At 42.2% G+C, this 25,591-nt stretch overlaps 1 protein-coding gene across 4 annotated transcripts in view; it reads right to left on the bottom strand.

The window, feature by feature from the left end:
- The window catches only part of dgkb (diacylglycerol kinase, beta), an 87,603-nt gene that overhangs the window by 26,058 nt on the left and 35,954 nt on the right, over positions 1-25,591 (bottom strand). For all 4 annotated transcript variants that reach the window (XR_013648427.1, XM_078933645.1, XM_011485842.4 and 1 more), the window contains 10 exons: positions 23,263-23,380; positions 23,088-23,176; positions 22,191-22,307; positions 21,837-21,935; positions 20,236-20,337; positions 17,118-17,191; positions 15,653-15,727; positions 13,699-13,784; positions 11,533-11,622; positions 10,236-10,396 (listed from right to left, as the gene is read on the bottom strand). Coding sequence is in view for 3 of the 4 variants with exons in the window: in XM_078933645.1 (XP_078789771.1) it covers positions 10,236-10,396; positions 11,533-11,622; positions 13,699-13,784; positions 15,653-15,727; positions 17,118-17,191; positions 20,236-20,337; positions 21,837-21,935; positions 22,191-22,307; positions 23,088-23,176; positions 23,263-23,380 (1,011 nt within the window). In the remaining variant the exon portion in view is untranslated. The remainder of the gene's footprint in view (positions 1-10,235; positions 10,397-11,532; positions 11,623-13,698; positions 13,785-15,652; positions 15,728-17,117; positions 17,192-20,235; positions 20,338-21,836; positions 21,936-22,190; positions 22,308-23,087; positions 23,177-23,262; positions 23,381-25,591) is intronic.

A 25,591-nucleotide genomic window follows, 5' to 3' on the forward strand; every position in this document is an offset into this window, starting at 1 on the left:
AGGCACGGCAATTCACAGGTTTCCGGCTGGTACAAACTCTGTGAAATAATAGATAATAGTAAACTGACAGTGCTGGCGCTGAATTTTTCTCTCCAAGCACCGCTACTACTGCGCGCCTCTGGCATCGCATCGCTCCCGAGAAGGACTGGTCTAATGAAAAAAAAAGTATAATTAAAGATTTGTCTGCGAGCCACATGTGACCATCAAAAGAGCCATATATGGCTCGCGAGCCATAGGTTCCCGACCCCTGCACTAGACAGTGCGCTGAACCTTTTTTCTTCAATGATTTGTGATCTTCACTGGTGTCCATGGATTACATGAAATCTTTCCACCTTTATCCACCTTTGTCATGGTAGGGAGAACATGTCAATGTAAGGGGGGGGGGGGGTCATGTAAGATAGCACAAGGGTTAATTTGAAACAATTTTCTAATTCTAACACAAAAAACTAAAGCCGGAAATTATTTTTCATTCATTCATTTTCTATTCCGTTTAGTCCCTTTCCAGGTCACAGGGATGCTGGAGCCTATCCTTGCCACTTGTGGGTGAAGGCAGAGGACGCCCTGGACACATCGCCAGTCTGTCCCAGGGTAGAATGTCCGCAATCACACATCCATTCACTCTCACACTCACACTTATGGACAATCTAGAGTTGCCAATTAACCTATGAAGCATGTTTTTGGACGGTGGGAGAATAATTTTTATTTTATTTTATTTATTTTTTTTTAGTAAAAAAAAAAATTCTTTACATTTATGTGAAGTCATTTCACATAAATGTAAAGAAAAAAGTTTGTCCATTAAAACTCATGAATAAAGTCTTATTTCCTAGTAAATACCAAAAAATAAAGAAATACATTTTTATAAGAATCTTCCAAATTTTAACGATTAAAGTTTTTTTTTTGCGGATAACGATGAAAACTTTTAGTCAAAAGGTCTCCAGAATTTAAGAAAAATCAAAATACTATTAGACAAACGATTAAAAAGTCTTTTACTACTGTATTTTCTGGACTATAAGTCCCCCTTTTTTTCATAGTTTGGCAAGGGGTGCGACTTATATTAGAAATAAATTGAAATAAATCCATTGTTAATCCTCCTGTTATGTTCATTTATGAGGAACAGAGATGATGTTCCTGGGTCAATTTGATGTATGAGGTATGTTAAGTGTTAAGAGGATGTTAAGTGACTCAGAGAATCAGCAAACCTTTTTTTACAGTAAGATCTTGAAGGCTAACAACATAATATTCTATCTTCCAATGATTTCATAGATTCAGAAATGCAATAAAAATGACAACTGTTTCTACAACTACAGGATGAAAACAGAGTATTAGTTGGCCAATGATGCTTCATGAAAGGAATAAATAAATAAGTTTGAGAAAGAATTACTGTGAAATTATTAGATAAACAGTCTGCTATGATTGTGTCATATGAGGTTGTGAAAGTTATTGTATCTTGGTCTCAGATTTTGTCGAATAAATTTCCCTTCAAAATGCGACTTATAGTCCAGTGCGACTTATCTGTGTGTTTTTCTACTTTATAATGCATTTTTGGGCTGGTGCGACTTCTACTCCGGAGCGACTTATAGTCCGGAAAATATGGTAAATGGAACCAAACCTTTCTTCTAAAACGGACTAAAATTGTTTAATCTTTTCTAAAGTTTGTACAAAACATCTCAGATTTTATTGAGAAATATTGATCCATTCCAACCAAAAAATCCGAAACAAAAGCCAAACGTTCCCCTCAGGATGTTTCCAGACCCTCACGTTGAGGGAAGCACGTGCATTTCAACAGCTTTTCAAAATAAAGCGCATTAGAAAGCCGACCTTTCAGAGCAGAAACAGGAAAACCTTTAGGTTTGGGTTTGTGTGGAGTGAAACTAAAACTAATTTTCTGTGTTATCCCATGGATGAAGTGTTTAAAGGAAATTCTTTTAGTGGGTGTGGATCCTCTCCAGACGTCCTCCAGCTCCTTTTGACCCCAAAAAGCCTCAGAAAGTTTGTAAATGTGTTTTTTCTGGTGACAAAGTGAGGCCCTGAAAGCAAAGCTAATGACGGGAACGCGGAGGAATGAAAGGAGGCAGCAGACGAACGCTGAAGCGGCCTTTGAGGAGCCCATCCTGCTCTGAACAACACCTCAGGAGAGCGGGATGAAAAGTTGCCGTGAAACTTTTCGGGCTTGTTCCCCTTCCCCCCAAAGTGTTTTGAGCCGCTCCGGTTTGAGTGGCACTATTGAAACGGCACCTACAGAGAGGACCCCATGCCGGCTCTCAGTACAGACGTTCAGGAGAAGCCAAAGAGAAAAATCAATGGGCCTTCTCTTGATGTCTCTTGAAGACGCTGTAAGCTGCAGACCAAACGCTTTTCTTCAAGATCCCCGCAGACTCGCCTCGCAGCGTCCAACGGGAGCCAGAAGGGTGAGGTGATGGATGTTTCTGAGAGATTGTAACTCGATTTTCCTACAAACAGGACAATAGCAGCAGACAAGAGAGCCAAAGCGAGGAGAGGTTGTCTCCCCTTTGGTTTGAGCTCTATTATCTGAGATCTGTACAAGTGGAGCAGAACTACACAGCCGTTTCAAGCAGAGGATGAAGCCCTTTGTCGTCCCGCAACAACTCAGAGGAGCGTCAGAGATGCAGAACCCGATCGGAAGAAAGTTCGGCGCCGCACGTCTGACCCATTTCTACACAAATTCACTTCAACGTTCATCTGCCCGGCCGGCCGGCCGCTGCTTCCAGACCTCAGGTTGAGGCTTTTGGGGTTCAGATTAAAGTAAAAGGGAAACGAAAATGTCTCAAAATGGTTTAACTGAGTTCATAAAACAGAATTTCACAGAAACAGTCAGATAAATGAAAGAACTAAAAGTCTATTTGCCCCTAAATGCAAACTAATGATCAAAATATGGAGACAATTTGATGACTTTTTTTTTCTCACAAAAAAGCTAAAGAGTATGTTTAATCCCTACACTCTGCTTATTAAATCAGACATTTTTATAAAATATTCCTTTTTGAAGTAATTAAAAAGGTTAATACATTACAATAATCCTGTGGAAAAGATAACGTCTGTCAGTATTTAATAAAATATATTTCACAATTTTCTTTTAATTTTTTTTAGTAAATATTTGTTTTTCATTCTGTTATTTGTTCTCACAGTTTTCACAATCAAACAATTGTTTACTGATCTAAGAGCTGCTTTTACTTTTTTTGTACATTTAAATATTAATTCAGTTCAGTTTCATAATATTTGGTTATCAGTTAATTTAAATAAATTCTTTAAAAACATCATTACGTGGGACTTTCTGTTTTCACACCGAAGGAGTTTAAACTCTTGAAACAAACCTGCAAACTTGATGTTTTGCTTTCAGTTTGTTGTTTTAACGGAGGAACAATAAAGTTAATTTGATTCGTATTCATTGATGATAAACTTCCTGTGAGGTTTGATTAACTGAATTTTTTTATTTATTAGGATCATTTTTGTAAATGAATACATAAAAAGTGAAAAAATGTCACTTTGAATATTTTAACAACAACACCCCCCCCCCCCCCCAAATAATTAACAATGTAGAAATTAATATGGGCCGTGTGTAATGTTCCCTCATATCTCAAAGTTTAGTCCAATTACGAGGCGGCCCCAGCGGTTTGACAGTGGGGGGGGGGGAGAGTAATGGCTTTGACAGGGGGGGCCGGGGTCACTGAGCGCGCTCCGCTGCCATAATGCAGGAGACTGACTGCATTATGGCAGCGGAGCGCGCTCAGTGATTAGTTCTGTCTCTCACCCCCACTCTGATTGAGATCATTACACTTCACGTCACTTCCACATCCTCCCAAAGGGACGGCGCCATTAATCCTCCCTGCAGCCGGGCCCCGCCCCTCCCCGCCACGCCCCGCCCCACCATTTGAATCCACCCTTACAAGAAGGAGGGCCGCCTTTTCGAGGAAGGAGGAGAGAACTCGGCGCACGCTGCAGAAATCTGCATAATCTTAGAGGTAATTACAGGATTGAGCCGTCACCTAATCTCCACATTGATTCTCTGCCGAGTAAATATTCCATCACACCCAAACCCCCCAGCGTCTTCCTAATCCCCACAAACGACTTCATCTGCTGCAGCGGCAGCACCGACCCGGCTCAGGTTCTGCTCGGAGAACGCCGACTGTGCAGAAAACGCTCTCAATTTATAATCATTACCAAAAAACAAAAACCCACCAGAATGTAAAGTTGGACTCATTTTCTCAGCTGAAAAACAAAGCTATTAATTGAAAGTAGCATCAGTTTTTTATAACTGCAAACAGTAAATTACAGGTTTAGCATAAAAACAGGGATTTATGCTCCATAAGCCGTTTCATTCACAAGAACTGCAGAAAAAGACGAAGACAATAAAAAAACGGGTTTTTCATTTCATTACGGGGGAAAAAGTTCAAGAACATTAAAAAAAAAAACTTTCAATCAATAAGGATGGAAAAAAGAAAAAAAAAACGTTTAAACTAAACAAAATGTTTTAAACGTATTTTTAAAAACACTGAAAACAAAAATCAAAGAATTTTTTTGTCCAATTTCCAAAATAAATGAAGTTAAACAGTTAAAACCATCATCAGCATGAAGTAATTTAAAATGGCAAAATGCTCACGATCTTTGTGATGGAAAACACCAAATAAAAGCACAAAGATCAAATGTAGGGAGCCCAAACTCAGGCTGGATCCAGACTGCAAACATTTGCTCCCCTCAAAGTGATCCAGACTTGCTGGATGAAAATGAATCGTAAAGGGCAATAATTGGCAAAAAGAAATGATCAAAGTTGATCATGAAGAGAAAACAGCACAATAACAAAAAAGATGTTTGTGAAAAGTGCAGGTGCCAAGAATTGAACCAGCAAAGTTGAGCACCAAAGCTGACGTGTCGTGCCATGATGTCATCAACCAGGTACAGTGGGCGGGACTTATTACAGCTGTCTTTGATCATTAAGCATTGCAGCAACTCTGAGATACGCAATGATTTAAAAGAAAAGTAAAACTAACATCTTGACACCAAATCCATTTTTGAAAAGACAACAAAAATGTCTACGTTTTTATTGATTTTTTATTGGGATTGATTTGACATTCTAGATGTGAGGGAGCTTTGTTTGTTAAAGTTGAAGGCGTTTTTCGTCCGTCGACCGGCACAGCGTGTGATGTCACGCCAGCCAGATCAGGGGAGATTGTTGCAAAGTTATCAAAGTTTGAAGTCCATTTGTAAAAAGACTGTCCATTGCATAATCACTAGATTAAAATATGTTGTAGTCCAAAGCCTTGTGAGCATTTTGACGTTTTAATGGTGTCTCCAGCTGAAAGAATGCCGAAATAAGAAGCTCCCAAACAGCGGGAACTTTGGTGAAAATACCGGATGCCTCTCCCATTGAAACCCATTATAAAGCTGAAATTATCACAAAGTTTAAAGGTTTCTATTTCAAAAACTAAAATACATTTTGAAAATCTGAAAGAACTGGAAACACTTTAAAGTCTTGTAGTTTGAATGGTGTCTCTATCTAAAAATATAATGGTTGAAAAAAAGCAAAGGTTTTCAAGGATTCCCCATGTATTTCAATGGAGGCAAAAATCCTGGAAATCCTGAAATATCTTGAAAAGTTCAAGGATTTGAAGGACCAAAAGTCAGAGCTGGAAAAAGCTGAAAGAGCTGAACATTTGAATAGTTTAATGGTTGAAATAGATGAAAGATTGTAGGAGGAGATAAGCGGCAGGAAGATACAATAATAAAGAAAAAAACAGGAAAACGATACTTTATAACATTCAACCCATAAGTTAACTGTACCGATTAGGACTGTAAAGCGCAGCACGGCCGTCTTTCTCTTGTTGCTTTGACCCGTAGCTCCTGGCCAATGACTGACGAGATCTTTCGTCATGTGTTTACTAGCTTTGGCCCGTACAGAATGATCCGCTTGATGCCAGTCTGAATACGGACCAAACGCCAGGTTCTGGACTCGATCCGGAACAAAGGAGTTTCCAGTCTGAAGGGACCCTAGGACTCTGAGGGACTCCACACACTCTCTGTCTGTACGGTGGCTTATCGTTCTAAAGATGACACACTACACACTTTATCCACTTTTTTTTAGACTTGTCCCTCATGTCTAAACTTTATCGAGAAAGCTTTGTAGAAAATGAGGATTGTAGAATGCAAACAATGATCTGTTCGTGAGTAAAGATTTATGTAAATGCGGCCAACTGAACGCATCCTGTACACCTGACATGGTACTGAGGAAATTGATTGACAAGGTCAACCGCCAATCAGGCGGCACACTGTAAAAAAAGAAGCGTTAAATATTTGCACAGAAAAAAGTCTGCGAAAGATGAATCGCAGTATAGCGAGGGACCACTTCAATATTCTGGAAACAAAGCACCTTCTAGATTTTCCTAATACATTTTGTTTATTTTGAATTGTTTACCATAAATAACTGATGTGTTGTTGTTTTTTTAGAGCTTCAACAGACTTGTTCCGGTTTGCATTCTGCCTTGTCTTAAGGTGGTTCTGCACAGCCGGGTCTGTCTCAATGCCGCCGTTCAAACGAAGCTGCGACTCTTCTTTAGGGTTCACAAATGGATGCAATGACCCCCCCCCCCCCCCCCCCCCCCGTCCTCCTCGCCATATGTTTGCCCTATAGGCCGATTACACACATTGTTCTCGTCTATCACAATGTTAACAAGACCTGTCTGCTAATATCCTCAAACATGGTCATTAGGGGCCCAGGCTGGAGGTGTTATTCAACTAACATTTGTGAGGCCATGCATCACTTACGCCCCCGTCACAGTCCACTCAAACCCCACGGCCCCCAGTGGCCGCCTCCTCTGCCACCTGCAAATGTCAATTACCATATTTCCCCCTGACATTTATCAGTAATGGCCCACATGAGCAACGTGAAATCAGTGTCATTATGTCGGAGATGGAGAGGCGAGGTGATGGGGGCCGCGTAACTCCATGCAGACGCACAACCGGGCTTGTTTATGGATCAGGGATGGTTAGAGCTTGAGCACATCTCAATAAAGGCCTAACTACAATTTGATCAGGACAAATAAATGGACTGATTACGCCGCTCTGGCAGGTGCTCCAGCATCTACCACCTCAAACCTTTGAGAAAAGAGGAGCAATTACGGCCAAGGAAACGTTATGTTTGCTCGCTCCTCAGGCCGTCCGCTTCACTGAATTTGCAGTCCCAACGGTCCTGGCGGATGCGGGCCGTCTACAGGTGAAGGGCCGAACCTGTACGGGTGACCGTTTCAGGGTCGTAGACCGCTCAGTGAACCCATAGAAAGAAAAAGGTTCTTTTACTCTACAGGTCACTTGTACAACACCTAAGGGTAAAGTAGGTGAGACGCAGGCGTGTCGCACAGATTTTTCCTTTTTGCAAACCCACCCAAAAGCTGTGGACTGCGCTGGGATCTCGTTAGTGCTGTGCCCGCGCTCTTTGCTACAGCCTGACTGTTAGAAATGAGGAAGTAAGACAGGCACAGGTGTCCTATGGGCACTTATATATCATGCGTGGTCAGTGAGGGGCCAGTACTCGCACCTTACTAATGTTTACACCAGGCAGGTGGCACACGTTCTGGAACGCACCTTTAGTTCACACTGGACGAACAGGGAGGGGCTTCTTCTTCTTCTACTACTGTTTACTAGCTCATGTCTTTTCTTTCGCGGCTCTGTTCCGATATATGAAAGATGCTGAGGAGTTCCGGCTGGACACAAACCGCAACGACTGAATTCTCCTTCATGATCAACTTACAAACTGTTGGCACTTTTTGCAAATAAAAAGGGACGCCATTCATACATCAGTGTGAAGTTCAAGACCCAATTGGTCAAAGTTCAACCTGCACTTGTTTAATGTTTTCCAGGTAGAGCCCTAAAACAGTCCCTAGAAACTTCCGTAGTGATGCGACATTTTTGAGGGCGGACGCTCAAATCGCACACATGCGAGCGTTGACATAGACTTTACATTGAAAGTGTTCGCTTGAAAGCGCGTTGCCGAGGGCGTTGTAAATGTAGCTTAATGACTACCAGTTCAGTGGCCTTGTGGTAGAGTGTCCACCCTGTGACTGGAAGGTTGTGGGTTTTAAATCCAGGCCGAGTCATACCAAAGACTCTAAAAACGGGAGCCAATGCCTCCCTGCTTGACACTCATCATTAAGGGGTTGGATTGGGGGGGTTCCCGAGGGGAAGGGTGAAATGCAGAGAACAAATTTCACACAGACATGACAGATTATGGGACTTTAACTAGAGTGTAAGGACGCCTTTCGTCAGCATCACCTGTACATTGTAAGTGCGAGGAACTTCTATTCACCTGACGAACTCAATGATACACTTTCACATGACAATGGTACGTTTATATGTTCAGGACGTGTTGAGGTGGTCGTATGAGCCTCAAACTCTAAGACACACCAGCGCTCCCCTTAAGATGACCCTCCACCGACTCGGACAACCCGAAAACACTCCCCACGTGACATGACTGCCACTGTGACATCAAAATAAGGTTGCCGTGAAACCCGTGAAGAAATCTGCCGAATCTTCCGCAGCTGTGAGAACGTGAGATAGACTTATTTTTAGACATTTAACCAGCAACATGTCAAATGACCTTTCTGTATTTCTACTCTAAATCTGAAATGGGTGTGAGAAAAGCTGGTCGACCAAAACCAAGTTTTTTCCTCTCAGAAGTTCTCACGTCTTCACAGCACTGGCAGCTAACCGACTCCAAAGGTTTAGCTGGCAAAACTCGTCCTATTATCTTCTAAACGCCTTGACGATTGAGACGCGTCGCCGCCATGTGTGATCTCTCCTCGTCTGCCGTCAGCGCTCGGCGTGCTGAAACTCTCCTAACGGCGCTCACAGGTGATCTCATTACAGGTGTGTTTGCATGGATGTGTTGAGAGGAGGAACGTCTCTGTTCTGCTCAAAAACAAACCTTTTGTTCTCAGTGATTAACATTAACCAACCAAAAGTTTGATTAAAACCTGATAAGTTTTCTGATCTTTCAGATCCTGTTTTTCTCAACAGGAATTGATGAGTTTCCTGAAATTTTTGTTTTATTATTATTATTAGTTTTTGTTTTTCAAGGATTTTCCACAAATGTGAGGCACAAACTTCAAGACAACGTTTTAACAGCCGAGCCATTTATTCCTCCAGAGAGATATTTTTAAGGTGAGGCCTGAGCTCCTCTGGCCGCCGCTCACAGGCCAACAGACGAGCGCATGTTGACTCAGTTTACACCTTTACCAACCGTTTTTTTTTTTAAATACAGTTGTCAAACTCTACAAACGATGGTCCTCAACCGCTGGGCTGTGGATAGTTTTGTACCAAGTCACAGGAGAAAAAAAAAACACGCCCCACAATTTTTTCCGTTTTCTTTGTAATCTTATTCTGAAGGAGGTTTTACTTTGGAAAACTACTGGATTCTGTCCACCGCATTATGTGACTAAAATCCATCCGCTCCTTTCTTGAAGCAGCTACACAGCAACTAAAAACCCTCAAGTTAGCAAAGTTAACAAAAAAAAACTTATTTGGAAAGTTTCTTTTAGCAGAAAAGAGGAAACACTTTGGCAGTTTTGTGTTTATGAAGATAAACTCTAGCTGTAAAAATTAAACTGGAAGCTAAATAAATAAATATTATCTTTCTATCTATATCTATATCTATATATATATATATTAATAAAACAGAAACATGGAGTTGTGGAGTTTATTCTTTTTCTCTTTTTTTTATGGACGTACATCTTCATTAAATATTTGTTGCATGGAGAGGATTGTTATTTTAATCATTTTTAGTGTTACAGCTGCTGTTTTTGTGTTTTTTTCCTTCACTTCAAGGTGTTTTTCCTGAAAACTTCTCCTCTTTTCTCGTTGTATTGATGATGAAGGTGTGAGTCACTCAGGCGGTTGGTCGTGTGGCGTTTGTGTTGCGGTTGATCTCGCCGTTTGTTCTCAGCATGGGAGCCGGTCTCTTTTGACACTTTAAATGTGAGACTGAGCGCAGCCCAGTCAGAGAAGCATCATGCAGTTGCTAGGCAACGTGCAATCAGCTGTCAATTACCGCTCTGCAGATGTGGTTACAATTAAAACCTCCAGCAAAGATGATTTATGTATTAGTGTTTGGTGTAAAATGTTGCGTCTGGAGCTCTTCAGCTCAGCTTCTGTGACGCTGTCGGCGTCAGTCCAACACTTTGTGACCTTTGTGTCTGCAGCTCTTTTTGTGTCCATGTTTGTGGCAGACTCACCACTCCGATGGAGAAGTAGTTGTTGATGATGCTGTAGGGCACCGGGTCGCCGCGCTCCTCTTTGTCAGCAGGCGTCACGTCGATCTTCCAGCGGTCCAGCATCACCTGGGTGCTGTTCTCGATGTCCCGCAGGATCTTGAAGAGGCTCTCGCCCTCGTAACCTCAGAGAAACAGGAAGCAGACTCTAAAACACGCGCAGCGCCGGAGGAGACGCTCTACAGGCGCATCAAGAGTTTATCAGAGGCGGGAAGACAAAAAACCTGCAGAATATGAGCGGTTTTTAAAACTACAGGAATTCTTTGGAGTCGATCAGAATCAGCTTACAGTAAATTAAAAAACAGACTGTAAATTTGAAAAAGTCGTTGAAAATAAAGAAATATATATTTAAAAATTACACTAATAATATATATTTTTTTCAATAAAAAAAATAATTTGACAAAAAATAAAATTGTAAAAAAAAAGTGTAAAAAATAAGTATACTGTAACCAAACAAAAATAATGTTTAATAGTAACATTTTCAGTTTTATTTTTACACAATTGTCATTCCCTTTTTGCTTTTAGTCTCAGTTTACAATTTTAGTTCAGACTTTTTGCGTTAACATTAAATGTGGGCGGAGCTTTGAGCCCTTTGGTTGACATTTGGTTTTGGCGGCGTCATTTCCGACGTACCAAATGTTCTTTTAACATTTTTCTCCATATAGAAAAGAATTACAGAATGAAACTGCATTCTGAGTTTTTCTTTATTTGAATTTAATTTTAAATATTTGAATTGTGATGAATCAGGAGCAGATAAAAACTCGCGGTTTAAAAAAGTTCGGGTTTTTGACGCAGCCACTGCCGTGGGTGGGCCAAAACCTGCTCGCCGTTTTTATTTGCTAATGTTAGCTTGGCGTTGTGAGGAGCTATAAGCTAACGGGAGAGAGTGTAGAGAAAGGCATGCTGGGATACCAACGTAGCAACCCAGATGAGATTTTAACGATCTCCTACTGCGCTGCAGAAAATACGGGAAGGATTTTACAAAAGAAAAAAATAGAGTTGGAGTGGGACTTTAAACTCAAGTTTTCTGTTTGCTTAAAATTTATTTTTAAATTTAAAATATTTCTTTCAAACTTACAATGTGTATTTTATTTTAGCCTTTCAAACTACTTTCAAATGTCATTTTTCTTTTATCAAACGTTTCCAAATTTACACTTTTGTTGCAGAAAACAACAATTACAATACATTTATTGTCCCTATCAGATGAATAAACAGGTTTATTTCATATTTTAGCAGACTGCTAATGCTGTGGCATCAGTACCTCCTCCCCATCGCAGACACCTGGCCAGGTCGTTGCCCGTGCCAAGAGGAAGGATGCACACAGGTGGGTTCTTGTCCATGTTGGCCTTATCTAGAATTGAGGGACAATGATCAACAACAAGCTGCTAAATAAAACCAAATATGAGCGACGCACAAAAGAAAAACCCATTTTGTGAGTCTGCCTGTCAAACCCAAAGACAAGCGGAAAATTTCCAGATCCACCTTCTATTTCAAAAACACATTTTGCCTGATGGTGATTACCTGTCTTTGTTTTGATTGATAAAAAATTGAAGCAATTTTTGATGGCATGAAAACAAGTCTTCAGGACCACACAGGTGAGTTTTCCTTCCTCCAAATGACGACTAATATGTCATTTTCTTACTCAGGCAATCATCTTATTTGAGCAGCTCTAAGTGCGCAGGCTTGGAGGTAATGAAAGTGTTTATTTTTAACCCAGAAAGGTGACTCATGGGATGAACAATAAGAGGAAGGAATACTTTTAAAAATAGTGCATTTTTCCCAAAACAGAAAGGGAACAGAGCAAAGAAAAAAAAACAACTGTAAAATGTACAGGAAAAAAGCTGTATGACGTATAGACTGTCTCTGAACAGCGAGTGAGGCTGTCATCCTCACTTTCTATAGTATTTCCCGTTTGTCCTCATTTATTTAGTGTTTGAATCTGACACAGAGCTACGCAGTAAAGACAGAAGGTGGAGGGCGCCTTTGAGCTCACGTTTGTTCTTCTGTGGTTGCTAATAAAGTTTAATAGGAGTCCATTATTTTATGTTTTGCTCTGACTGCAAAAATGGCGGATGTAATCTCACTAGAAAATGTCTCAGAGTTGGACTTTTAATCAAAGCGTAAAGTAATAAATAATGGACGATCAATGCCGGACCGACAGGTCCTGCTCCAGACCAACGGACTTATGAAACTTAAAGACGATTAGGACGCCTTTGACGCCATTGTCACAGAGATTTTTACCCAGAAGGACACAAGTAAAGGTAGACTAGTGTGTAGGTTGTGTCTGTGTGTGAGGGTGTGTATCCTCCATCTGTAGTGGGTTTCTTTGAGGGGGGGGGGCATACTCAACCGCTGTGCACATGAACCTGTGTTATGCTGATATGAAACATAATCAGTTGTGGGTAAATATGTTGGGTTTGTACGTTTCTCAGTGGCTCGCCAGCACCTGATCCGTACATTAGATATCCTGATGGTCTTATTTGCTCTCTTCTAAACTGAAAAATCCATAAAAGGAAAAATCTGTATGACATGTGTGTGTCGCGCCGACCCCCCCCCCCCCCCCCCACGTGTTGTCGAAATGTTCACCTGTCGCTGCAACATGCCTGCAGAAAACAATGTGCATGAACATTTTTTCTTCTCTACGGGTTCGCTGAGCGTCTACCAGCCTGACACCTGTGCGGGTCACCTGTGTGTCCAGGTTTGACCATTTTTCACCCACAGACGGTCTCCCGTATCCACCTGCAAGGGCGGCTGGGAGAAAGGTTGTTCCAAGCCAAAACTGCTCCTTTTGCACCTTTTATACATCCCAGAGTGTTATAAAACCATTGACCGCTCTATATGAGAACTGGACGGAGTGACCCCTCCCCCCCGGCGTTCCAAACAGGAAGTACCTGCAGGTTCCAAGGAGCCAAAGTCCCATAGACTTCTATAGAGAAATAAACAGCTGTTACTCTGAATAACCATTCTTTCTCTGACACATTTTTGTTACATCTTCTTGGTAATCCTCATTTTCCTTCTGTGGTTCAAGATTATTGAAGTTATAAACTGACCAATAGGAAGCCTCAATGAAGGTAGGTGGAGCCTACTTGGAACGTTAAAAATGTTTGACAGATTTGGTGCAGCCCGCTTTCAAGTGGTGGGGGTGCGGCCCGCCGACGCTTCCTCCCGATTGGTGATTTTGCCTGACATAGAAATTCGAGCCGATTTGGACCAATCAACGCCGAGTGGCGACGTCTGGCTCCAACATGGGGGCGCCCGAATGGGCAAGGTAAAATCCTGTTCTGTGGGTCACGTGACTCAGTCCAGCTTTCTGATACAGTCCACGGTTAGGAACCCAGGAGCTGGAACAGGACTTCACTTAACGGACGTTGCTTTGGATATAAAAACTAATAAATAAAGACAGAAACAGGATTAAAATAAAAAGTACCGATAAAGTCCAGGATCCATCCCACGGTGCCGTCTCCTCCACACGCCAACACCCTGCAGTCAGGAAGGTCCCTGAAGAAGTTCAGCCTGCAGCAAACACAGTCACGTGCACTGAAGGACCGGTCTTTCACATGTCACAAGGCGCACAGCCACCGCTGTCAACGCTGCAAAGCCCACTCGCCCCACAGAACAGCACATGTTGCATTGATATTATTCATTCAGGGAGCTCGCCTGCCTGTTAAGGGACTAATTGGATCATGACAGGCAATGTTCAGACCAACTTCTTCCGTTCCTTCACAATAACAAATCCCTAACTGAATGAGCCAGCCTCCCAGCCTCGTATGGCGGGTAAATGATTCGCTCAATTACTCTCCAACTGGGGCTACAAACCTTATTAGAAGCAAAACAGACGGCCGAGAACATGAAAGGCAACTTTGGAGATGTTTAAATACCAAGAAACAAACACTTCATTTGCTCTAATTGCATTACAGAGGCAGCTAATTGTCAGCAGTGCGCGGCGGCCTCGGCCTGCAGTGTCCGACGGCGACCGTCCGCCCTGCTAATGCGTGCTGCGGTGAACACGCTTGACTCAACATTAACCAGCAGGCCAGGGTCACCTGGGACCCCGCCAGCTTGATGGAGAAGCTTTAGAAAACGGCTGAGGGTCCCTGAAACGGCGGCGTCGGCGAGCTCCATGCTGCTGTTTATTTAGGACCACAAAGATGCCACTTAATCAAAGCCAAACAAGGAGGCGGCACGGCGCCGCAGCATTCCTGTGAGGAAGCATGCATGCATGTAATGATCCACTCCTCCTCCTAATGACAGGTGTGAACTGTGGAGGGCCCGCGGGCGGCGGCGGCGGCTGCCTGAGCCGGCGGTATGCGCGATCACACGTGGCGTTGGGAGAGAGTCACCCGTCTCATCCGTCACACAACCGTCCGCTGGCGTGAGGGTTGATGCCGTCATCCCCAGCGTTTGTTATGTCTGAACTCGCCTCATTTGAGGCCGTCCTCGGAGCAGGAAGTGACTAATGCCAAGGCGACGCCTGCATCTGATCGTGGTTATTACGCCAGACGCAGCATTAGAAATCTAAACACTAGATTAGCAACAGCAGCGTTGAAGAACTTTCTTTTTCGTCCGGATTTTTCCTTTTTTTTACCCATGAAGCAACATTAAAATACATTTAAATACAAATATACAGCATTTTTAAAGCTGAACTGGTGAAGATGAACAGACTAGCAGCTTTAGGTTTGAGATAAGAGTTCATCTGTTACCTTTATTCTGTCGTTCAATACTAATGCACTGATGTTGATCTAATCAAAAAAGGCAATAAGGTTTTATATTTTTTACCAGGTTGAAACACTGAACACAAAGCATTTGTGTCTAAATATCAAAGGAAAACATCTCAGCTGGTTTGATGGAAACGCTTCAGGAATGAATCCCAACCAAACTAATCTGTTAGAATTTTATATTCTTCCAACATGAGGTCACTTCTGACCAAGAAGATTATAACCTCACACACTTTAAGGTTTTCTGTCTGAGCCTGCCTAATAAATAATTTTAATCATCTGGGATGGAATTACTCATTCTTTCTTTGGAAAAAACTGCATTTCTATTTACTCTAAATGACATGAAAATGTTTAAGTATAGAGCCTCTCTGCCACAAAACTGAACTGATTTAATTTCAATTCAAGAGTTCAAAACTTGTTTTGATTTATTTTTTATTTGCTATTTAAATACATTTTTTTGCTCCTGAAAAACTTGTTGTACTTTAAGTGGATGAAACTAGAAAAGGTGAAACGTTGACAGAATAAACAGTTTTTTGCCTGAAATCAAATAAAATCCCTTTAGGTGAAAGAAAGGGGTTTGATGGGAAACATGAACGGCTTTAGATCTTCTGGGTTTGAGGAGGATTTTCTAAGCCTGGCTTTGGACTGTGGGAGGAGCCCTCTTACCCCGGCATGGGTCCGTTCTTGGCCAGGTTGTACACTTGTCTCGGGTTCAGCAGATACTGGAACTTCCTGTAAATCCTGAAGAAGAAGAGAAGAGCGGTGAGTGAAGAGCAGCCGCTCAGGTTAACGCCTAACTCAAATCAGAGCGAGGCGAGGCGAAGCGAGGCGGCGGAGGCCCGGACAGCACGGCGGGACGGGCCCACGGCCCCCTGAGGACAAACCATTAGAAAGACTAATTCATTCTAATTTCAATTTCATTATACCAACTGGCTGAAGTCGTATTTTGATCTCATAATTTAAACAAATGAGAGTCGGCATAATAAGAAGTGAATGAATATGTTTCAGTAATAACCCAATTAGCCCTGGGTTAAAGCCCAGGATGAGGCAGCGACGTGTCAGCAACCGCAGAGGGTGAGTGTGTGTGCACGCGCGTGCGCATGTGTGCTAGTTGTGCTTTGTGTGTATGAGAACATGCATACGTTTGTACATGCTTTTTTGGGTGTGTGTGCATGCCTTGGTGCTGGTGTGTGTGCATTTGAGAATGTGTGACCTCGTGGACATGTGTTTGTGCACATGCATACATTTTTGTGTGTGTTTGAGTGTGTGTGCATGTCAGATAGCATATGTGTGTGAACTCTTGAACATTGTTGTGTTTCCATACATACATGCGTGTGTGAGCATGTAGCATTTAAACAAGCATGTGCATGTGTTTGTATGTGCAAGTGTGCACATGTGCGAATGTGAATAAATGTTTGTGTGTGTGCGCATGCATGTGAGCGTGCACTTGCGTGTGTGTTCATAAATAAATGTTTGTGCGTGTGCGTGTGCATGCATGCGTTTGTGTGCCTGTCTGTATGTGAGTGTGCATCCGTGTGTGAGTGTTCATACATAAATGTTTGTGTGTGCTCATGCATGTGACCGAACCTGCGTGTGTGAGTGTCCTTAAATAAGTGTGTGTGAGCGTGCATGCGTGTGTGTGTATGTGAGTGTGCATGCCAGTGAGTGTTCATACATAAATGTTTGTGTGTGTGCGTGTGTATGTGAGCGTGCACATGCGTGTGTGTGTGTTCATAAATAAATGTTTGTGTGTGTGCGCATGCAAGTGACCGAACCTGCGTGTGTTTGCGTGTGTGAGTATCCTTTAATAAATGTGTGTGTGAACGTGCATGTGTGTGTATGTGAGTGTGCATGCCAGTGTGAGTGTTCATACATAAATGTTTGTGTGCGTGCATGTGAGCGTGCATGCGTGTGTGTGTGGGCATGCGTGTGTGGGTGTTCATAAATAAATGTGTGTGTGCGTGCATGTGAGCGTGCACGCGTGTGTGAGTAAACGTGTGTGTTATGTGAAGTAAATGTTGTTTTAGCCCGAGAAGCTCCAAACTCTGGCCGTCCCGGCCGCGGCGCCCCCCCTCTGAGCGCGGCTGTCGGGGCTTCACAGGCCTCTTGTGGAGACAGGTTGTGTTCTTACCTCTCCCCCTGCTTCCCCCCGCTCTTCGGATTGACAAACACCAGCAGAGGATGAGTGCCCTCTATTGTTGTGATCTGTGTGGAAGATGTCAAAACAAACGCTTGGTGTTTGGAGACTGCAGGAAGCTTCACAGGAATTCGCTTTCAAGCCCTTCTATCAGGTTTTTGCAGCGAACCATCTGCAGCGCCTTCCTGTCAGCCGGCCGAGCGCTCGCTCTTCCTCCACCTGAGGAAAAGCTCTCACCTGGGTTTGACTCAAACTCCTGGAATCTGTGAACTAGCGAGGGCCGAAAGTGGCTCCTGAAAAAGGAGCTGCAGCTTTGGGTTGATACTAAGAAAATGACAAAGATCTTTTTTCTCCGTCCCGTCCAGCTGGAGATGCAGACATAGTTAATATAGATCAAGTTTAGCCTCAAACACAGCAGGGGTTTATACAAATATACCCCTCGTGCATCAGGAGATCCATACCCCCCTATGATAACAGTAAAACCTGTCCAACCCCAGCTGCTCAGCTGATGGACAGGACAAGTTAGAAAAAACCATCATTGTAAACATGGATTCTGTTTTATCATCAATTTTTTTAAACAAATGTAGCTTTTCCGACACACTCTGTGCTCATCAGCGTCTTTAAGAGCAGAGCGTTAAAGGGTTAATTTAAATAGAACAAAGAACTGGACCAGCATCCATGGGTGGCGTCACACGTCACCCATGGATGCTGCTTTACGTCTGGCTCCAGCCAAATGAAGTCAGTCCAGTCGCCATGTTGGAGCCAGACGACGCAAGTGAACAGTGATTGGTCCGAGTCAACGTTTCCATGGAAACTACTGTTGCCCCATCAGGAGTGAGCTTGTTCAAAGTCCCCTCTTCCACGAAAAAAGAAAACGGGCTCAGGGAGAACCTGTCAATCAAATGTTCAAGGTGGGGGAGCCATTGGGCTTTGAAGTCCCTGATTGGTCAGTTTATAACTTGAAGAATAACAAATCATTTGAAAGTCAGTTTGGGAAACGTTTATTTGGGAAAGTCTTTAACTGTCTAAAAGTGTCGGCCTTTTGAAACATTATAGATTTTTAAAAGCAACTTTAGATCTTCATAACGTCACAAACTGCTGCTGCGGGTCAGTAAAGTCCAGATGTGGGTGGTAATATCAACTCCATTTACTTTAGAGAAAAACGTCTCTGCTCCATACTTCCTACTATTAGGTAGATAAAAAAATAAACCGTTTGTTGAATATTTTTGTCCTGTTTGTCCTCCTGCCTGAGATTTTATGTCCAGAACTAAGACTTTTTAACTGACACCAACCAGATTCCCTTAGACAGTTTTCAGAAAAACAAAAACATTACTGTGTGTTAAACGCTGTTTTCTAGGGGAGTAAAAGCCGGATATCAGAGCGAAACGGGGGAAAGAAAAGAAGAAAACTTAACAGTGGAGTAAAAGGCTGATATCAGTGCAAGAAAAGGATGAAACGAGAAGTGAAACTAAGAAGAAAAAACAACGTTTTGTTCAAACAGCTTCCTGGTTATGAGTGGGCGGAGTTGGACCAAGAACTCAGCATCATTTCCATAGAGACGCAAAAAGAAACTGCAGGTTTTAGGCGAAGAAAGACGGAAAAAACATGAGAATAAGGAGCTGAAGTGGAATGCAGGTCACAAATAAGCACATTTGTTATTCTTCTTTCATTTAAAAGATTTTTTTAAATCAGAAAAAACAAACCAAAGTTTAGAAAAAATTATTTTTCCAATTACTAAACTCCTTGATTTAAAATAGGCTGAGAGATTTATAGTTTTTGTTGTTTGATATAAATAAAATGGTTCTGATCCAAGTATTTCTTTATTATTTGTCTACTGGACAGAAAAAGGTCGATTTGGAGCCCGTCTACGACGAAGTATTATGACCAGCGTAAAAAATATATATATATATATAAGAAAAAAGTCAAAATTTTACAAGAATGAAGCTGTCAATTACTGCCTTAAAAAGTCATCATTTTAAACAGAAAAAAATGATCCTTTTTTGGAAAACAAAATGTTATAGTTTAGCTTTAAACATGTTTTCACAAATACTATCAAACATTACCTGATAAATTCAAAGAGATGTGATGAACATCACACAGAAACGTCTTTATAATTCAACCTAAAACTTTATTTTCATGAAGTTTACTTATAAAATCAACCACAGATTAGTTTATCCTTTAAAACTGGGAAATATTTATAATTTACAAATACCTGAATTGTGGTTCTGTGGAAGTATTTCCTAACTTCTGTTGGATTTTTGAGGTGAAAATCTGTCTGCCGTTTTGTCATCACGTTGCACTTTGAACAACCATTATTTATTCTAACTGATATTTTTTAGTGACTTTTTTATCTTTTAAGTATTTACAACAGTTTTTGTTGTTTTGCTCTTTGGTGAGACGTAATCCCAGCGTAATCTGTGATCTGCTGCATCTTTTACCGTTTCACCGTGAAGCTCGTCTCGTCGTTCAAATCGGTCAGAGGTGAGAAAACGTAAAGGTTTCCAAAAGTGGTTTTCATGTCATTGACTGAATGGAGATGACGGATTGAAGGTTTCGGCTGAGGCCTTCGATCCTGATGACGTCATCGCTCCTGCTTCAGTGTTTCTGATCGTCTCCGACCCGGCAGGCGTCGGCCGAACCGTCCTGCCTGACACAGATGAAGCACTTAACCCCCCCTCCCCCCGTCTGCAATCCCAGCAGGCCGAGGGGGAATTAACGAGCTCCCGTCCGGTCCGCAGTGATCCATTACTTCCTGTAATTATAAATAATAATCTTGAATATTACGCTGGTTAGCAGCGAGAGGCACGGATGGATGTGTCCGCCGTGTGATCCGTCACATTCCTGTCAGGAGACGAGCGGTCGCTGCGGACGGCGACAGGTTTCCACGCCGCCTGACGAATGTCCGGACTGAGCTCTGCCGCACCATCATTGGTGCGTCTAAGCAGACGACACCTTCTGCGGGTGTTTCCCTATAAACCTGATGTTTGACGATGAAGAAACGTCGACGGTGAGTTTTAGAGAACAGGTTTCATGGCTTCATTTGGGGGAAATGACTCCGAGTTGTAAAACTGTGAAAATGCATTTGTGTTTGACCGACGTCGGGTGTTCTGACCTGCAGTCCTTGTCCGTCCACCGTGACCGAGTTGGCCCGCTGCATCTTTCCTCGCCCCGACTGACTGGATCGGGAGTCCTTCCTCAGAGTGGACTGCCGTTCCTGAAGCCAGAGGTCAAAGGGTCAGAGGATCCGTGAGGCCTTCAATGCTCCAGCAGCATCACTTATGTGTTGTTCTCATCGGTCCGGGTCTGTTTGACCTTCTGCCCTGCTGCATTAGTTGCATTATTTTATGTTTCCACATAAAGCTCCAGAAATCAGTTTCTGTCAGACCAAACCAGGCCAAACCAAACCAGACCAAACCAAACCAGGCCAAACCAAACCAGGCCAGACCAAACCAAACCAACCCTCCACATGGTTTTATTCTTTCTTATTTTAGTTTATCATTCATGCATTTAAAAACGCAGTTTTCCATTAACCTGTTTCTTCTTCTGAATTTGCATTAAGGCTTAAGTATTTTCTGTGCATAAAAACGTGCAGAAGTACAAAAAACATTAAATTTGAAAAATAAAGAGTTTTTCATGATTTGGTCCACCTTTTTTTGTTATCTTATGCAGATTTTGACTGAATGAATATCAAAGCGAGATAAATATTTACAGGAGATTTTTCTTTTTTACTGAGATCTTGAAAAAACGAGAGAAAAATAAAATAAAATCATAAAATCTGGTTAATGTGGCGAAGAAGCAGAAGAGGATACACCGCCCCCTGCTGGTCCAAAGCAGAAACTGCAAAACACATTTATTTAAAGTAAAAATTAGGTTTTGAGAAAACTTAAAACAATAATAAAAATAAATTAATCTTTAAACTCTGCTTAATAAAACATGATTTTTACTTATTATTTGAGGGGGAAAATCAAACTCCTAACTAATTTACAACAAATAAGGAAAATACACAACATGACTTTAACTTTCAGTCTGTGAATATTTTGACCAAACTCCTTTATTTTCAAAGTCATTATATTTAAAACAAAAAAACAAGTGTCTAGGAAGTAGAATGCTTTGATATTATTTTATTTAAATATTTATGTATTTTTCCTCAAATGTTTATCTTATTTATCCAGGCGGGACAGATTTTGGGTTTCGTTGTTGACTGAAACGGCATTTTACAAACATAATGGCGTCAGAGTGAGAAGACTGATGATTTGCGGCTGAATGACCAGGTGGGCGGAGCTACGTTTTGAGTCAAACGTACCCCCCCCTCCCCACTGGGTTTTAAAAAGCAATAAAACTTCTGAAATTAAACAGATTTCCTATTTATTCAGCTGTGTAAAGTTAAAAATAAAACGACTCAATGAAACAGAGAAAATGAAAGTGTATTTTGTTTAGTGTTTAGTTAGCGTTTATCCGGATTTTCTGCCTCGACTTTTAGCGCAGAAGTTTGTGTTGCTGCTGGTCGGAGCTTTAACAGCGCAGGAACACTTTCCACCCTTAAAAAAGCCAGACTGCTCAGTTTGGGAAACAGCCTTTCAAAATAAAGCCTGGCTGTTTGGGAGCTCAGTGGGGGCACACGGGCCGATGATTGGATCCTCGGCTCACACTCTCAAACGAGCTCGACTTGGCTCAGCCGCGGCACCGCTGACCGGCCGGGGAGGGCGTTCTTACCAAGACGATGGGGCAGATGGAGTTGGGGGGCAGGATGTGATCCTTCAGGGGTCCGCAGTCACACTCGGGTTTGACGTGGGAGGCACACTTGTTATGGAGCTGGAGGAGGCAGAGGAGGGAATCAACGGCCGCATGATTTTCTGCAGTGTATTTTCGTGCTTTTATTTGCATCACACGTGTTGTTGCTGTTGCTTTATTTTCTATCATTTCGCGGCTGCAAACAAGTGTTTTCTGAGTGTAAATTGGTGCAATGACTTGTGAGGTATCAAAGGTGCAAAAAAGCGAATCCTAAACAACAAGAAGCAGTGGGAATATAATGAGGAAAAGGCTGCTTCTCCTCGGGTGGCATCTTACCGTTATTTGACACCACACACAGTGGAGCCCAGTCAGGCCTTGGTAACACTTAATGGTTTTGTGACACTTGTCACACTTGGTGGGGCAGTTCCCCTCCACCCAGAAATGATGCATGATCTGTGGAGGGAAGGCGAGGCGACACACTGTGAGGCGAAGCCAGGGAGACGGAAAAGCACAAAAACCAGACAAAACACACAAAAAAAGGATTTTTTGTGTGTTTCAGACAGTTAACTCCCTTTACCATTTTTCGTGGCTCAATTTCAAATGAAAATTCTCTATTCTCCAACCACTTTAGCCACGCCCACGCGGTAATGAGGTCATAGTCATTCATACAGTATTGCGTTTGCAGCGAGTCGGGCATTTATCTTCTAAAGTTCTGCGTCGATTGGACATTTTTCGCCACCATCTCGGCATCAGAAAAACTGTTGCGGTCATTTCAAACGGGTTTGAGAACGTTTGGTTCCCACATCTGGAAAAAAAAATAAAAATCTAGGTCCAGGTAAGAAAAAACCCCAAAGCCCAGGTAAACACGCCGTCACCTGCATGTCACATTCAAGATGGCGCACTGTTCAAAGGTTAGAGGCCATCTTCTCTGCAATAGCTCTTAGATTTTGGAAATATTCACAGAGTAATTTGTGTGAATGTTCCGATTTTGTGCTGTTGTCATGGTGACATCATGCAGTGGGCGGAGCCAAACATGTATTTTTCAGATGTTGGTTGCATGTCAGATTTGGTGAGTTTTATCGCATTCAGAGCTGAAAGTTGCGTCATTTTTTCATATACTTTTTATCAGGTTTCTCGTCAGTGTGAAGTGCCAAAAGCATAAACGTGGCGCCGCGTTTGCCGCCATCTTTAAAATGAGCCCATGACAGGAAAAGGTGACGCGAGGAGACTCACCTCTGTGTTTTTCTTTGACTTCACGTACGTTTTGATGCAGGAATGAGGAGCTCGGCCAACGCAGCGCTCGTGGACGGTGTACTTGCAGACTGAGAAAAGGACAGTGGCAGACTTTATCGTCTTTGTTTTGTTTTTTGGGGTTTTTTAACTCTAAAACATGAAGATGCCGCCTCACAGGAGCAGCAGAGTCCCTGCTTGCCCAGACCGATCAGCATGTTGAGACACAGGTTGCAGTAGGCCGGTTTGTTGAAGTGCTTCAGTCTCCACACGTGCTGCCCGTCGTCTTTGACGTTCTGCAGAAAGACCAGAGCTCTAAACCAGTGAACAGGACTGAGTGGCTCCGCCCCCCTGGCGTTCCAAACAGGAAGTGGCTCCAAGAAGCCAAAATCCCACAGACTTCTATAGAGAAATAAACAGCTGTTAGTCATTCTATTGGTCAGAAGAACCGTTCTGGATCTGACACCTTTTTTAAAATCTTCTTGATAATCTCATGATATTATTTCAGTAGTTAAAGTGTTCAAGTTATAAACTGACCTATCAAATGCCACATTAAAAGTGGGTGGATACTACATTCAAAATGTTAGATTGGCAGGTGGAGGTGTGGCCTTCCAACAAGTTCCCTCTTGATTGGCCCGAGTGGTTTCTATGGAAACTCAGACCGACTCGGATCCATCGTGGTTTCTGACGACATCTGGCTCCAACGTGGACTGAAATGACGTGTGATCAATTCTCCTTTGAATGACTGTTTCCAAAATAAAAGATTCCTTTGCTGCATTTTTCACTTCTACCATCACAATCACAATCGTTTTTCTGATCCTGTTGCAAACTTCTTCCCCGATCAGGAACATTCCGTCTTGGCTGTGAACGAATCGAGTGTCACCTGACAACAAACCAAACGCAGAGTTTGAACGTTTTAGGGACGACTGAGGAAGCGATTTACGAGAGTGGAGAAGGACACGGTGCTTCTAATCAATCAATCAATCAATCAATCAATCAATCAATCAATCATTTGTATAGCAGAGGCAACCAAAGTGCTCAACATAAAATCAGAAACAATATGATACAATAAAGAAACAATAAAATGAATAAGCTGGTCCACTAGATCCGCTTACTGGAGTTAAAAGCCTGAGAAAAGATGAGTTTTTTTAAAACTCTAATCACGATCATAAGACACAAATATGAAGTAAAGCACCGCCTGGCTCATAGCTTTGATGCTACGGCGCCGTAACGGCTGATTAAACCTATTTTAGCCGCAGAGTGCTGAACACCTGAAGCAAACATGACAAAGGCTGTAGATGGAATTAATAAGCCAGAAGAAGCTGTTAGATGTACACAAGCAGCTTCTCAGGAGACGGAAGACCAGTAGATGAGCTTTGAAGGTGAAGGAGGGAAGAGATGGATGTTAGGATGCTCCTCCATCTCTCCAGAGTATGAGCAGACGGACAGGTGAGGATCCATCATGTTTATGGGGTTCAGCAGCCGCTTCAGCACATTCTGTCAGGATGTAAAGCTCGTCATTTACATGAAGACACGATCAGGAGCGCGAGAAGACAAATGCATAGAAACAGACAGAAGAAGTGAACAGACAGCTTCATTCCTCCAGACGTCGGATCCAAGCGTCTTCACAGGTTTTCAGGATTTACAATCATATTTTTGTTTTCATTCCAGCTATCAGTATATGAAAATGGACTTAAAGACTTAAGATTAAATACAATTCAATTGTTTGCTTTGGGTTTAAAACAAAGCCTTACATCTTCCATGTTTGAGTCTAAGCAGCAACGCAGGTGAACGGGCGGCAGGTGAACGACACACCTGCAGCCCGCAGGAACAATCCTGGTCAGACTCACCAAACCAGCTTATTCAGGATTTTCCTGCAGAGATTTAAAGCCAGATCCGGCGTTGAGATCTGTTCCGTAGAGCTGAAGCCCTCAGATCTCAGAGAGAAGTTTGTATGAACGTACATACGCAGGGTTGACTCCAGAAGGAGAGCTGGGCTTTGTTCAGATTCCTTCACTGCTCACTACTTACTGCACTATTTAGGCCTTTCATAAATTCCAATGAATTCCATTTGTAAATTCCCAGAGTGCATTATATGCTCACTAGATAAAATATAATATAGACCACAATGCATTGCATTTGAATTTGATCATAACAAAAAGTTGTACACTTGAAGTTGAATTTACTAAAGTGTACATGAGTATAAGTACAGCAAGTTTACTATAGACGTGTAGTTGAGTAAGTATTCTGACTGAATACTTCTTTAGACTAACTTGGAACATTTTAAGATTTAAACCAAATAAACTTCAGGTATACCACCTGACTTTCAGTATAAGACACTTAAACTGACTACTGTTTGCTAAAAGGTCTGATCCGATGGTTTTCCTTTTTATTTAGTTGTTTATCGTCGACACATTTGTTTGTGTGTTTTACAGTGTGAATTATTATTTATTCTGCTGTTGTGATTTTTCTTTTAAGTCTGGAAATCTGCAGAAATGAATTCATCT

The sequence above is a fragment of the Oryzias latipes genome, chromosome 16, assembly GCF_053564925.1.
Source record: "Oryzias latipes strain Hd-rR chromosome 16, Olatipes_Hd-rR_3.1".
NCBI classification, from domain to species: Eukaryota; Metazoa; Chordata; class Actinopteri; order Beloniformes; family Adrianichthyidae; genus Oryzias; species Oryzias latipes.